The sequence below is a fragment of the Sinocyclocheilus grahami genome, unplaced genomic scaffold, assembly GCF_001515645.1.
Source record: "Sinocyclocheilus grahami isolate Dianchi unplaced genomic scaffold, SAMN03320097.WGS_v1.1 scaffold2348.1, whole genome shotgun sequence".
Classification (NCBI taxonomy): Eukaryota; Metazoa; Chordata; class Actinopteri; order Cypriniformes; family Cyprinidae; genus Sinocyclocheilus; species Sinocyclocheilus grahami.
In genome coordinates this window covers 40,842-56,341 of record NW_015507527.1, presented here as the reverse complement: position 1 = coordinate 56,341, position 15,500 = coordinate 40,842, and the positions used below count along the sequence as shown (strand labels likewise).

At 42.4% G+C, this 15,500-nt stretch overlaps 1 protein-coding gene across 1 annotated transcript in view; it reads right to left on the bottom strand.

Moving 5' to 3' along the window:
• Positions 1-3,748: 3,748 nt before the first annotated feature.
• The window catches only part of LOC107574808 (unc-79 homolog, NALCN channel complex subunit), a 43,887-nt gene continuing 32,135 nt past the window's right edge, over positions 3,749-15,500 (bottom strand). Inside the window, exons 32-50 of the mRNA XM_016261244.1 lie at positions 14,308-15,468; positions 10,262-10,363; positions 10,018-10,134; positions 8,853-8,955; positions 8,643-8,783; positions 8,529-8,567; positions 8,419-8,455; positions 8,201-8,374; positions 8,025-8,093; positions 7,770-7,880; positions 6,866-6,970; positions 6,561-6,638; positions 6,391-6,480; positions 5,413-5,588; positions 5,138-5,321; positions 4,858-5,055; positions 4,416-4,493; positions 4,262-4,303; positions 3,749-4,137 (exon numbers count right to left, since the gene is read on the bottom strand). Coding sequence (XP_016116730.1) covers positions 3,949-4,137; positions 4,262-4,303; positions 4,416-4,493; positions 4,858-5,055; positions 5,138-5,321; positions 5,413-5,588; positions 6,391-6,480; positions 6,561-6,638; positions 6,866-6,970; positions 7,770-7,880; positions 8,025-8,093; positions 8,201-8,374; positions 8,419-8,455; positions 8,529-8,567; positions 8,643-8,783; positions 8,853-8,955; positions 10,018-10,134; positions 10,262-10,363; positions 14,308-15,468 — 3,194 coding nt within the window. The 3' untranslated portion in view covers positions 3,749-3,948. The remainder of the gene's footprint in view (positions 4,138-4,261; positions 4,304-4,415; positions 4,494-4,857; positions 5,056-5,137; positions 5,322-5,412; positions 5,589-6,390; positions 6,481-6,560; positions 6,639-6,865; positions 6,971-7,769; positions 7,881-8,024; positions 8,094-8,200; positions 8,375-8,418; positions 8,456-8,528; positions 8,568-8,642; positions 8,784-8,852; positions 8,956-10,017; positions 10,135-10,261; positions 10,364-14,307; positions 15,469-15,500) is intronic.

The window sequence follows — 15,500 nt, the reverse complement described above, 5'->3', positions numbered from 1 at the left end:
GATTGGGACATATATATGTATATATATATATATATATATATATATATATATATATATATATATATATATATATATATGTATACAAAATATATATATCCAACTTCTCAAAGCCAGATAAATATTCATCATTTAATTCTTCAGACTTAAATGCAGCCAAACAACCAGACAAGCGAACACGGTCTGATCATAATATATGATGTAATAAAAAGAATTGTGACAAATAGTCTGCAAATGCATTTATACATTTGCACACGTTTGGGGGAAAGAGAGAGAATGTAATGTTTTAAAACCATTTATTTGCTGCAGACCCGTAATGGCAACGCGCGAGCCATTCAATTCTATAATGCATAAGACTTTCTTCCCTCGAGAAGAAACGCCAGTGGGAGCAGAGCTAAACATCCAAGGTAATGCACACTTTACACTTTGTACACACATAGGTACATTTTATGAATGAACACAGCCAGCCCCCTCAAGAGCTGACTGGGCGTGTCTCTGCTCCAAAACAAACCACACATAAATCGCGTGCATCCCCACCCCTAATTACTGCGAGGGCAGGGAGAAACGAGTGATCTAAAATGCAGAATGCTTTTCATAAGCAAAAGTTTGAGATGGCGAGTCCTCAATCTCATATACATCATTGATAACATCAACCTCCTCGGAGGAAGAAAGCTGCAGCATGAAGTTCTCACTCAAAGATGGAAGAGACCGCAGCATGGGCTTCCAAACCTCGAGAGAGAGCACTAGACTCATATACAATCCCCGCGATCCCAATCGCTGCCGTGGCTCAGCAGCAGCGGGACAGTAACCGCAGTGACTGCAAACATGGACACACTCCTCGAAGTGTGCCCGGCGGGAGCACGATGCACAATCAGCCCCCTCGAGAGCTGACTGTGCATGCTCCACTCCCAAACAACAACACAACGATCACGTGCATTCACACCCGTAATTGTTTAGCACGGGCAGAGAATAACACACAATCTAAAGTGCTGTCTGTTTAGCTCGCCATATAGAAGTGATTGTGCACTGATAATACAAACAACAGTAAATAAGACTGACACGTTTCACACAGAGCGCTTGCTGAAAACACAGAAGCGAACGCTGCTTGTTTCGGATGCGCTTTTAAGCTCTCTGGTCTCTACATCACCCCGCCGTGACGTTTCACCATTCCATTGGACTGATTTCACATGTGATTCAGAGCGTGGGCACACAGAGGCGTTCCAAAAGCATTTCGACGCAGCTCGAGTTCCTGAAGGGGAATGTTTATTAGCAAAACTAATAAGAAAGCTCGGAGACACGGCATACACCTTGATGAAAAATAAAATAAACAAATTACATATATAGTTTAAATAAAGTAAAAATCAGCAAACACCAAATAAATAAGAAACGAATATTAAAAAACTTCTTGATGCGATTGTTGTTCGGGCACGCTGCATTGAGCAGCCGCATTCAGCTTATAATTGACCTATCATTAAGCCCCTCCCCTCGAACGCAGATGAGCCAATGGCAGTCGAGTATCAGTTGCACGGGGAGCGGAACTCGGACATCTGTAGGTTTCAGCGCCATAGAGAAACATTGGAAGATCCGAAGCTTGCATCGTTTTTATGGGGTTTATGCTTCAAAAATGGAAAAACGATGTGCCTGGGGTACTTGTAACAGTGATTCCAGGTATCCTGAGAGGATGGGCAATGAAATTTATTTTATTCTATTTCCTAAACCCAAACAAAACGGAGCAATATAACGCAAAGCATTCACCCCCAATCCCAATGAAGACAAAAACGTCTGTTTTCTGGTTGTCATACTCTCATCTGCTCAAGCAGAACGTTAATGTCATCTTGTGCTTTAGCAATGTATCTCTGGCTAAAACTAGCTAACATTAAAGTTAGTGAGTCCATACAAACCTAAATAGCAGACTGTTCTCGCGAAGGTCTACTGGAAACTGGATCTCAGGTATGATGGATGGGACGATGACTAAAGACTGTTTTACAGCAGGAGCATGCTTGGAATGGACTGATCGCTTATATTGACAGCTCTTGCGTTCACAACAGAAAAGAAGAGAAAAACTGGAAGATCAGTGCTCATCCACCAGGATCTTATTACTAAATTATTTTTTTCTTTTACTTGTTCACACATGCAAGTTATTTGTATGTTCATGTATTTCAGCAATGTTAATAAAGAATAACAATTTGGTCCCTCAGTAAATTCTCTTTGCCACCTTGAAGTTTTCTCAGTCTCCCAAAGTGTAAATAAACGGCCGGGAAGTAAGAAAACACACAGTCAAATGTATCCTCAATACTTCAATTTATTCATAGAAATACAGATATTATATAGGCATATGTCGAGGGGAGTTTCATCCTCTTAACCAATGAGGATATGAATAACATACACGTAGGATCTTTGGCCAAGAACATGTGTTTATATAAAATAGCCACATGTACAGAAAAACATGGACATATTAGGAATAGACTTTTGCGAAGAATGCTGAACTGTCTTCATGGTTTCATCACGAACTCCTTTACCCTTGTAGTCCTAACATTCCTGTCCTCATTGGGGCCTTTAAACCAAGAGAAGCTAATGTATACATTTAAGCATGCATACTTCGCATATAAGTAAGACATATTTAAAACATAATATCAAGAGAGAGAGATGGATACAGAAGGAGGAATTCAGAGAGAATGCGTTGTATATATAAGAATGATAGAGAGGGAGAAAAAGGAGGGGTAAGACATATCTGGACTCAACAGAAAGACAGAGAGTGTTTTCTAACAAGCAATTAATGCAATGTATGCAGGATTTTTATTCTTTCCATATTTGATTGGGCGGGCCAGCCGTCAATCTGAGTGGGCCAGTGCCACCCTGGCCCTTATGTAGCCTTGCCACTGGTCTGAAAGTGAACATATTTACATTTTTGGGGTGACTATTCCTTTAAGCAAGTAAAATAATAAATATGTGTCAGTTTAACACAAAGATGTTACAGAGACAGTAATATGTTGGATCACTGATACACCACAATAAAGGATGCATATCACTCTGTCCCATGGGCAGATTTGGGGCTCTCTGATCACTGCCTGGTTCATCTTATACCGACCTACAGGCAGAAGCTGAAATCAGCTAAACCTGTAATAAGGACTGTAAAAAGATGGACTAATGAAGCAGAGCGGGATTTACAAGCCTGCTTCGACTGCACTGATTGGAGTATTTTTGAAGCTGCAGCCACTGATCTGGACGAGCTTACAGAGACTCTAACTTCATACATCAGTTTCTGTGAGGATATGTGCATTCCTACCAGGATATTCTTATCATTCAATAATGATAAACCATGGGAACAGGAGCAGCTCACCCAGTTCTACTCGGCCATCTTTGATTCTGTCCTGTGCTCATCTATAACAGTTTGGTTTGGCTAAGCTATCAAATCACACATCAGGAGACTAAGGACAGTCAGGACTGCTGAGAGGATTATTGGTGCTCCCTGCCTAACCTCCAATAACTGTGCATCTCCAGAGTGAGGAAAAGGGCTGGTAAATCATTCTGGATCCCACACACCCAGCACACTCCCTCTTTGAACTGTTGTCCTCGGGCCGGTGCTACAGAGCACTGAACTTTCTTCCGGTACTTTCTGTAATAGAAGCTTCTGACACCAAGACGAATTCCTTGTGTATGCAAACACACTTGGCAATAAAGCTATTTCTGATTCTGAAGAAATCATTACCTGAAATTTTTTTTTTTTAAACTCTTGAATTGTTTATTTTGGTTTGAAATATGCATACTATTGATAATGCAAAAAAAAACTTTCCCTGGTTGAAACAGGCTAACATTTTTCTCTATGCATGATTTCTGTAATGTATTCGATAATAACACACACTAGGAAGACCACCAAAACTTGAGCAACTACATTTGCTGCTGCAGAAGCTCATATGATTAATCATCACACGCAGCTCGCTGCTTTAAAGATCACATGGGGTAAAACTGGGATGCCGCCTCAGACGACTGGATCTCCACCTGGGCCATTTTAAACTGAGTGCACTGAAGCCACTTGCGCAGAGTGAGAGGAAACGATCCGGATCCAGGATTCTGGAGACACTGGTGGTTCACCCGGTTCTGAATGGCTTGAAGACGCAGCTGGAGACCCGCGGACAGATGCTATTGACACACAAAGGGCGTTTATCATCTAACAGGAATATTTTGAGAGTTTTCTCTACAAAGAAGCAAGAATCAGAGTGTTGACAGCAAGAGTGAATTGTGTAATGATATGTTGAAAACTTACATTTAAGTTAGACTGAATCATGGGCAGCCACATGGGAATCAGCTGAAGAAAACGAAGAGGACATTAAATATAATAAACACCTCAGACTGCATGATGTAGAAATGCTAAGCACTGCAGTTTATTTTAAGCATTTGTAGTAAGAAATCCCTCTTACTTTTACAAAGATGGTTGAGTTACACTCTTGCAAGGCCTCCATTAGACTGATGACATGCAAGCAGACCATCTCTACCATCTGAAACATGAAGAAAAAGAGCAGATCTGCTGTCACCACTGTGTCTCTGAACAAGGTACTTTCAGAGGTTGTTCTAGCTTTGCACAGAGCTTTCCCATTAGTTAAAATTGATAAAGATTTATCATCTTTGCTCATTCATATGGAGTAATTTCTCAGTCTAGAACAGGATTCAGTTTTGTATCTGAAATCAGTTTATATCAGATGTCAAATAAAACGTAAGATGTTTAGAGCTAAAACACAAGCCGTAAGAAATACTCTGACATGTTCAAATGTCAAAAAACAGCTTCCAATGTAGAAATGCTGCAAAGTGATGCACTGAGAGAGAAGCCGGATCACACCGAGTCTGAGTAAATGGCAGGTTTACCACTTTGTTGTGGGCCATGAGCTGGAGGATGCTGGGAGTCACACGGCTCCAGAACTCCAGGCCCGTGAGGATGGCGCACGAGGAGAACTCGTTCTGGTTCTGATTGGTCGGGTTGGCCGCGGCCTGCTCGCAGTAGATGGTCCACAGCTGGGCGAACATGAAGGCGTGGAACAGCGAACACATGTGCAGCACTGACGTCTGCAGACACACACAGAGGGAGGAGCAACATCAGAGTCACGTCTCTGGCTCTCCTCCAAGCAGAGCCGCTCCATTATCATACCTTGGACTGCTCTGGGAATCCTATCAGGATGACAATCAGATGGTCTGCGATATGAGATCCAGCGTCCAGTGGAATGGGCATACAGCACGAGGAGCCCTGATGCAAAGCACTGTGGGTAAGAGACCCCAGCAGCAGCCAAGACAGCTGGCGAATGTGCGACACGCACTCGATGAACTCTTTGGGTCTGAGGAAACACAAGCACAATGTAAAAGCTCAAGCTGATGCTGGGCGCTGACGACACACACACACACACACATGATGACGGTGGATTTTACCCTTGTTGCATAGCAGAAGGCGGATGGTAAAGCCAAGGCAGGTAGCGAATAACCGCTTTGTTGTCTCTGTGGTTGCCTTTGCTGATCTCCATCACCGCTATCTGAGCCAGACCGACCTTCAGATTCCCGCCAAACGTGTCCTCATGCAGCGGCTGACAGCACGCCTTCATGTGGCTCTACACGCACACACATGATACACATCACAAGCTTTCAGCATTTTACATTCATGCATGCAGGCACACACCTTTATCCCAAGAGACTTAAGGCTTCTCAGCAGCCGATTTTCAGCTGATTTCCAGTCAAAAGCCTCATTTACATAATCGCTGGAGATGCGGAGGGGTCATTACAGTCGAAAACGTAACATTCTGTCTGTGCGACTTGTGATCAGTGATCTTCTGAAGAACTGACCCGATCCAAACATTTCAAGTCCTCAAAGGCAATACTACAGAACTGTGTGTAACCAGCTGGCAGAACGGTCTGCTTCTCACTGAAGCTTGTTTATTTTCTACAGCAGACACACATCACACACATTCACAGTGAATGACATCCTGATTCAGTACATGAAGATGGGGAAGGTTTGCTCCTGTTCTTATTTCACAAGCTTCACGTGAGAAAGCTCAGAGGCAGTCGTTTAATCTGTGATGACCATCGATTTTTTTTATCTGTGTGCATGATGGACCTCCGACTGAAGAGACAGTCAGCTGGCGAGACTACCTCGACCACAATCCAGCTGTTGAAATCGGCTGGTGGAACGCCACCTTTACACTGCATTTATGGAATAGATCTGATTAAGTTCACGTGTTCCCTGAGAATCAAATCCATGGTTTTATTGATGCTAGCGCCACGCTCTACCGTTGAAGGAACTTCCAGCAGATGAGACAGAAGTTTCCATGATGGTACATGACAGCCAGTGTACAAAGACACATGAAACATGAGTTCCCACTGCAGGCTTGATGGTTAGATGAGTGTGACGAGTACCTTTAGTTTGGTCAGTGTGTGCATGTCTGCGATGAAGTCCAGCAGCTCGCTCAGATACTGCCGCAAGCACTCCATCGCTGCTGTGGTGCACTGAGGGGACAGAACAGCTGTGACGTCTACAGTCAGCACTAACGAGCAGACACATCAGTACTGCAGCAGACGAGTCTCACCCCGGGCAGAGCGGAGATCATGTGCTTCTGGAGGATGGTGGACTCGGCCAGCTTGGTCCCGATGTCTGTGCACATAAACTGAGACGACAGACGAGACGATATCACTCTCTCAGACGGATCCTGAGCGGTCTCATTCATCATCCCTCAACTACACACCAGTCTTTGATTGTTTTTACATTAAATGTGACCAGTCACAGAAGCTGTCTGACGTATCAGTAGTACTAGCAATAGAAAACTAGTTATGCATCCACGTGTGTTTGCTCCACCTTCCCTTATTGTGAGACGCAGATTCACAGATGCATTACCTGCACCAGCAGCAGCAGGTTCGTATCAGGAATCGATGACTTGAACTTCAGAGCCTGAAGCAACTCCAGAACAACCACACGAGACATGTAGAACTTGTCCCTCTCCTGCATGGAAGAGGAGGAAAGCAGCTTATAGAAAGTCATTTTCAAAAATGTGCAGTTTGCTAAAAGATCTCTCCACACTTCTGAATGCTGACATCTCTCGTTTGACAGCTGACCACTGCTTCTCTCTGATATCTAGATAATCTATCAACAGCAAAACTCCATAAAGCATCATCTTCTATTTACATATTTCTGACGACACACAGCAGTTTCCTCACAAGAACAAACGTGTTGCACAACAAAGTGTAATCTAATTCATGAACAGATTATTCTAATGAGCTTCTTTTAATAAATCGTTCAAAAAACGTCTGAATGGTCTGAATAAAAGCCTATTTAATGTAGTAATATGACATGGAAAATTAAGAAGAAAAAACTTAAAGGGAACAATGCAGCTTTTTTCAAGTTTTGAAACCTCTGCTCTACAAAACACATTATTACATATTAAACTAATTAAAACAAAGTTTTGTCGTCTTCTTTTTTTTTTTACCAAACAAAGCATTGCTTCACAACATGCAGACATTATTTCTTAAGGAAAAAGGATAAAAAACAGGAAAGATTATGTTTTTATTTATTCTGAAAAAAGTTTGTATACTCTTTCCTCCTGATGATGATTATGAAATGATCATCATCAAATGATATTTAGTGAATATTCATTTAGCATTGGAGAAAAAATGCATTAATAAATTAGATTTTTTAAAACAAGACTGTAAAATCTTGGCAGCAACACGCAGAGGGCAGAAACCCATGCCAGGTGTTCTGATTCTCTCTGCTGGAATAAACACTGATGCACAGAGCTGTTCACCTTGCTGAAGGTTTTGTAGCATAAACCGCAGAGCTCTACGAGATACGAGAGACTGAACACACCGTACTGGAGAACGAAACTCAGGAGTTTGGAGAAGGGCTCCAGCAGACTCTGTCAGAAAGACACCAGACAAGCAGTGAACTTCATCAGCCCCAGCAGAACACTTAAAACAGCACACTTCTGATATTCTCATTATTCATATCATCTGAAGGGAAATTAAATGACCAGCAGAGCCGAAGAAATGAATGAACTTACTCTTGTTGCATTTGTTACAGGAATCTTCAGCAAGCAAATGATTACTCTCAGACTCGAGTCCAGCGGACACTTCAGAAAAGAGAAGAAACAGGAGGAACTCTTAAGAGAAGAATACTGAGAGCATTTATTCTCTGATTCCTCTGGCGTTACAGAGCACAGAAAGGCTGAACTGGTACCTTGAGTGGCAGAACAGCAGGTAGTTTGGTTAGAAACGTGTGGAACTGGTTCGAGATGGTTGTCCACAGGTTGCTGGGTGAGTCCATGGGAAGCGTCTCCATGAAGGTGGCGATGTTGTCCAGACAGTGCAGAATAGTGCCTCCTGCTGGCAGAGTCTTCTTATTGTTCAGACCCTACCACCACACCATCAGCTTTACTGTGTGTGCTTTATAGTGACCACAGCCACAAACTCACCGTTACAGCTTCTACACATACTATTAGCATAAAGCAGAGGGTCAACATTACCAAGTAAACCTTTATTTACACAAGCATAAACGCAGAACTCACCTTTCAGCTTGACCGGTGAAATTGGAGCTAGAGGCCAACCTGCAGAATAAAAGCAAAGAAGTGAAAGAAAGCCATAGTGATTATACTGCTGTAGTGTGCTGAAGAGAGCTGTACCTGCCCACAGACTGCATGATCTCCAGCAGCAGCGGAGCGGCCAGATCAGGACTCAGATGGATGAACATGGACAGAACCACCACAGCCAGAGCCAGAGTCTCCTCATCATACTCCTCCAGCACAGCCCCGCAGTCACGGCACCTGATCAGTTCACACAGAGCTGTGATCTTCTGCACTTCTTCACACTGAAACACTGAGGGTCAGACCCACCTGTCGGACATCGCAGTGGGCTGCTCGTCGCTGAAGTCTTCTGGCGTGGGAACGAACATGCTGATGGTGCTGGGGGCCGACAGCAGACTGGTCTTCACTGGACCTGCAGAGAAAAACACAAACATCGTGAGGCACAAACTCAAGTACTGCACGATACAATGGGTGACAATTTGCTTTTCACTACTCCCATAGTGTATGATTGCTGAAAAAAACACATATGTTTTTATTAGACATTGATGGAACAACAGATTTTGTGAGAAAATAAATGATAAAAGTGATTTGTTTTGTTTAAAAATCTTACAAATGTATGAGGTGGAGAGATGGGCCACACATGGGGTAAAAGGCACATTATTTATACAAACACTTCAGCTAATAATATGTTCTGAATAATATCTAAGTTAATACTTGCTCAAAACAATCACTTTATCAAAGTACTTGTTTTAATAAACATTTACTTTTGTTCAATAAAAAGTGATTAAAATGTTCATTTTAAAAATACAGAAACTAAATTATTTTAAAAAGTAAAGATTCTGAAAGCACTGAAGGACATCCCATAATAAATGAATACAGCTTTACAGTAGCAACAATACATACGGTATTTTATTATATGATATGATATGATATGGTTAATATCATATTTTTTAAATATGATGGTTTCATTATAAATATGGTGATTATCACTAAAGTGGACACCCAACTCAATATATGATATTTATCATCTGAATATAACAATGTCATGTTAACAAATGGGAAAGTCAGTCAGCTAGTTATTATCATATTAATTATTGTGTTTTAGCCCTAACAGCAGGGACATTTTTTACCCCAGATACCATACTTTTACATATTCTTCTGTTATTGAAAAACTGCTGATTAAACAAAACCGAAAAACAATAACCTTTGCCTTGAAATATATTCAATAATTTGATCAATTCTCATTTGCTACACATTAAATGTTAGATCAAATTAACACAGAATCAACTTTGCATTGCTGTCCATGATCGTGTCAAGGATCACCAAATTTCCACCTGCAAACGCTGTTGTGTTAGGAAAAGTGTTTTAAAGGAGAATAAAGTCAAATGCGGCTTTAGATTACACAGCTAGTCTGGGTAATGAATCATCAACATGAGAGGAAAGTGCTAAGTGCTAATGAATGCTGAAGACTGACCCGTGTCCCAGGTGTTGATGTTCTGTGGTGTGCTGGACTGATGCTCCAGCTGCCGCTTCATTAACTGACTCATAGTCACTGCACCCAGCGAGCCTCGCTTCACCTGACGATACTGAGCTGAGGACAGAAAAGAGCATTCAGCAGCTGCTCATGAATGCTGATCAGATCTTAGTCTTCCAGCACACATCAAGCCTCCTGAAACAACAGACGGATGAATATGAGCATTAATGTGTAAGTGATTTACTGGACACTGAGGAGCGATGGCTGGTTTCAGGGACGGCGGCCTCCAGGGCCGGAGCTGAGGCCGATTCTCTGGGCTTCTCCAGGCTCGACAGAGATTTGGCCTCTGTACAACACAGGTGAGAGACAGTCAATCTCCTGTCTGAGTGTCAAATCAGTCTCTGAACTCAGTGTGTAACCACTTCTTGACATCTGCATAACATTGTAACATTTGTTAAAGTTAATGAAATCCTCCTGCATCATTGTTTGGACAATAATTGGTAGATTGAATGTGCTTTAAAGGGATAGGTCACCCAAAAATGAAAATTCAGTCATTAATTACTCTCCATCGTGTCGTTTAACACCTGTATGTCGTTATTAAGTTATTTTTGATAAAATCCGAGAGCATTTTCTCCCCCTATGGGGAGCTATGCAACTACCACATTCAAGACCCAGAACGGTAGCAAAGACATTAACGGGTCATATGATGCGATTTCAAGTTTTGCTTTCTCTTTGGAGTATTACAAGCTGATTGTGCATAGATAAGATCCCTGCTTCAACAGGGATCTTATCTCATGCATTAGCATGGTTCAAATCGTACTTATCTGACCGCCATCAATTCGTAGCAGTGAATGAAGAAGTATCATATCGACCACAAGTGCAGTATGGAGTACCTCAAGGCTCAGTACTAGGGCCGTTACTCTTCACGCTTTACATGTTACCCTTGGGAGATATCATCAGGAAACATGGTGTTAGCTTTCACTGTTATGCTGATGATAATCAGCTCTATATTTCTTTACAGCCCGGAGAAACATACCAATTTGAAAAACTTGCGGAATGCATAGTCGATATAAAAAGCTGGATGATGAGTAATTTCTTACTCAAACAGAGGTGTTAATTATAGGACCTAAAAACTCTGCATTTAATAACCTAGAACACTCTCTAAGACTTGATGGCTGCTCTGTCAATTCTTCGTCATCAGTTAGGAACCTAGGTGTGCTATTTGATAGCAATCTTTCCTTAGAAAGCCACTGTGACGAGAGGGGCGGGGCCGAGAGCCGTGGGAACAGAGCAAAATCAACTGCGGGCGGCAGATCCTTTTCCTATTTAGCGCCCAAACTCTGGAATAACCTACCTAACATTGTTCGGGAGGCAGACACACTCTTGCAGTTTAAATCTAGATTAAAGACCCATCTCTTTAACCTGGCTTACACATAACACACTAATACGCTTCTAATATTAAAATCCGTTAAAGGATTTTTAGGCTGCATTAATTAGGACAGGGGTGGCGAACTCCGGTCCTGGAGAGCCTCAGCCCTGCAGAGTTCAGCTCCAACCCTAATTAAAACTCACCTGCCTGTAGCTTTCTAGTAACCCTTCAGACCTTGATTAGCTTGTTCAGGTGTGTTTGATTAGGGTTGAAGCAAAACTCTCCAGGGCTGTGGCTCTCCAGGACCGATGTTCGCCACCCCTGAATTAGGACAACCAAAACCGGGAACACTTCTCATAACACCCGATGTACTTGCTACATCGTTAGAAGAACACCTAGAAAGGACCTCTACAGCCCTGAAAGACAGCGGAGACCAGGACAACTAGATGGGCCCCAGATACAGATCCCCTGTAAAGACGACCACCAGGACAAGACCACAGGAGTCCTCTGCACAATCTGACTTTGCTGCAGCCTGAAATTGAACTGCTGGTTTCGTCTGGTCAGAGGAGAACTGGCCCCCTGACTGAGCCTGGTTTCTCACAAGGTTTTTTCTCCATTCTGTCACCGATGGAGTTTTGGTTCCTTGCCGCTGTCGTCTCTGGCTTGCTTAGTTGGGGACACTTCATTTCCAGCGATATCGTTGACTTGATTGCACAGACACTATTTAAACTGAACTGAGCTGGATGATGACATCACTGAATTCAATGATGAATGGCCTTTAACTGAAAAATTAGTGTTTACTATTGTCATTTTGCATTACTGACACAATATTTTCCTAATTAATGCTGTTCAGTTGCTTTGACACAATCTGTCTATTATTATAAATAAATAAACGTATCACTGCATCTAAACCAACAACATGCCTGTTAGATCCTGTACCCACTAAATTAATAAAAGAGTTGTTACCTGTAGCAGAAGAACCGCTTCTCAATATTATTAACTCGTCGTTGTCTTTAGGTCACATCCCAAAACCATTCAAGCTGGCGGTTATTAAGCCTCTTATTAAGAAACCACAATTAGATCCTAGTGAACTGGCTAATTACAGACCCATTTCAAATCTTCCTTTTATGTCTAAAATTTTAGAAAAAGTTGTGTCTGCTCAATTGTGCTCCTTCCTGCAAAAAAATTATCTCTTTGAAGAGTTTCAAGGTTTCAGGCCCCACCATAGCACAGAAACTGCACTTGTTAAAATTACAAATGACTTGCTTCTTGCGTCAGACCAAGGCTGTGTCTCATTGCTAGTTTTACTTGATCTTAGTGCTGCATTCGATACTATAGATCATGACATACCCATAGATCAATTACAAAACTATACAGGTATTCAAGGACAGGCTTTAAGATGGTTTAGATCCTACCTGTCCGATCGCTACCACTTTGTTTATTTAAATGGGGAGTCATCTCAATTATCACCAGTAAAGTATGGAGTGCCACAAGGATCTGTGCTAGGTTCTCTGCTATTTTCAATATCCATGTTGCCCCTTGGTAATATTATTAGAAAATACGGAATTAGTTTCCACTGTTATGCCGATGATACTCAACTATATATCTCAACAAGACCAGATGAAACTTCAAAATTATCTAAGCTAACGGAGTGTGTTAAAAATGTAAAATATTGGATGACCAATAATTTTCTTCTATTAAATACGGATAAGACAGAGATATTACTTATTGGACCAAAAAGCAGTACACAGAATCTCTTGGATTACAATTTGCAACTAGACAGATGTACTGTTACTTCCTCTACAGTCTAAAATCTGGGTGTTATATTAGATAGCAACTTGTCTTTACAGCATTCTTCCATCTTAGAAACATTGCCAAGCTATGAAACATGATACCTGTTTCTGATGCAGAAAAGCTAGTTCATTCATGACCTCTAGACTGGACTATTGTAATGCACTGGTAGGTGATTGTCCTGCATCTTCAATACACAAGCTGCAGGTAGTCCAAAATGAAAGTGGTAAATTTAGTTTTTTTGTGCAAACAAATCATTTGCGTCGCTTCATAAAATTAAGGTTAAACCACTGGAGTCACGTGGTGTATTTAATGATGTTCTCGCTAGCATTCTGGATCTTGAATGTGGTAGTTGCATTGCTCCCTATGGGGGGAGAAAATGCTCTCGGATTTAATCAAAAATAACTTCATTTGTTTTCAGAAGATGAACAAAGGACTTACAGGTGTGGAACGACATGAGGGTGAGTAATTAATGACAGAATTTTCCTTTTTGGGTGAACTATCCCTTTAAAGGTCATCTATAAGACCGACATTATTTGCCTTTGAAACCATGAAAGTTTGTCTCCCTGTTAACCTGCTGAAGGTCTTCTTATTGAAATTAATTTATATTGAAATTAATTTGTTTACACTTTAGACATTCTGCTAACTAGAAGTAACTTTGCATTAAACAGTTTTAATGCAGACCTTCCAGCCAATCAGAATCAAGTATTCAGACAGACCATGGGATAACTCTCCTTGATTTGTAGTTACATGTCAACTAATTCTCATTAGGTTAAGCTTAAACTTAGCAGAATAAGTACTAGTAGTTAGTAGTTAGTATAAGTAGCATGTACACATGTAAAGTTACTTATAGTCAGTAAAATGTCCATCAAAATAAAGTGCTAGCAGATATTAAGCAGACAGTCTACTAATGACTGCTAGTTGACATGGAGTTGCAAAGTTACTGATAGTAGAATGTCTACTATCAGAATAAAGTGTTATCAGTGATTTTTTAATTAAATATTAACAATACACATACAAACCAGTGAAGACATAGTGTGAAACACATTATATATAAAGTATTTTATCTGTGAAAATACATGAACAAGATGCACAAAACCTAAAGATGCTAATAAATCAAGTTGACAGACCTGACTCTGTGGCCGGTTCTTTCATTTTGTCTATAGTGTTGAACGAGATGTCCAGATACTCCCTCTGAATAGCGCTGACGGCGATCTTCCTCTCTTTGCGCTGGCGTGGCACGATCTGGATCTTGAATTCAGCTTCATCGCTCTCATCGTCAGGTTTGGGGTCGCTGTCTCTCTCACCCGTCTTGTCATTGTCCTCATCTCCTTCCCCATTCAACGGATCCAGCGACTCGAGCTCGTCCGCAGGAATCTGGAGCACGACGGACCTGCTGGAGGGGCTCGTTCCGCCGCTATCCTTGGGCTGCGTGCAGGAATCATCCAGGGATGCATTGGGCATGTGCGAGGTCTTTCTGAAGAGATCCCGTTTCTGTTTCAGGGTCATGGTGGCCTCCTGAGGAGCCGCGGAGTCTGGGAGCGCCAGAGATGCTGGCAAAGAGCCCGCAGGAAGCTCAAGCTTCTTGTTCTTGGTGCAGTCCTCTATGCTGACCTGCACGACTGGAGGAGAGTGTCCTGCAGTGCTGATGGAGGCCGCTGACGGATCCTCAGGTTTGCTCAGCACTCCACCAGGGAGTTTGAGTGCCTCAAACAGGTCCTCGTTGCTCTCCACAATGCGCAGAGGAGGCAGCGGCTCAAAAACCAGCGAGTCACTGTCAGAGAGTGAGAGAATGGAGTGCTTCTCGGGGATGGAGGTGCAGTCGGAGGACAGGTCTATGAGATCTGGATCGTCCTTGTCAAGTGCGGCCAGCGGTGAGTCCAGACCGACGGATTTATCTTCAAACGTCTCCATACAGTTGAGACGCACCTCGGGTATGATGGGCCGGATGCTGTCGTTCTGAGCAACGGAGACTCTTCGGTCAGTGATGGAGTGGCCGTTGGAGGAGTATTTCCCATGGTGCTGAGCTCTGTGCTGCTGTCGCCCGATAGAGGAGGAGGATGAGGGCTGTAGGGCCGGCGGTCCCTGCAGGTCGCAGCGGTCGATGCAAGACTTGCGTCTGTGCTCGTCCAGGTTGAAGAGGATGGCGTCTGTGTTGCTGATGTCCAGAGACTTCTGCTTGTGCATGGCTTGCAGCCTCTTCTTCTTGCTGTTGCTGTCATCTCTGGCCGAGTACAGCAGCGTGTCCTGCAGCACGCCGCCTTCCTTATATTCGGCCAGCTCGATCTCACCTGTACAGAACACAAGAGCAGAAGATTAGTTG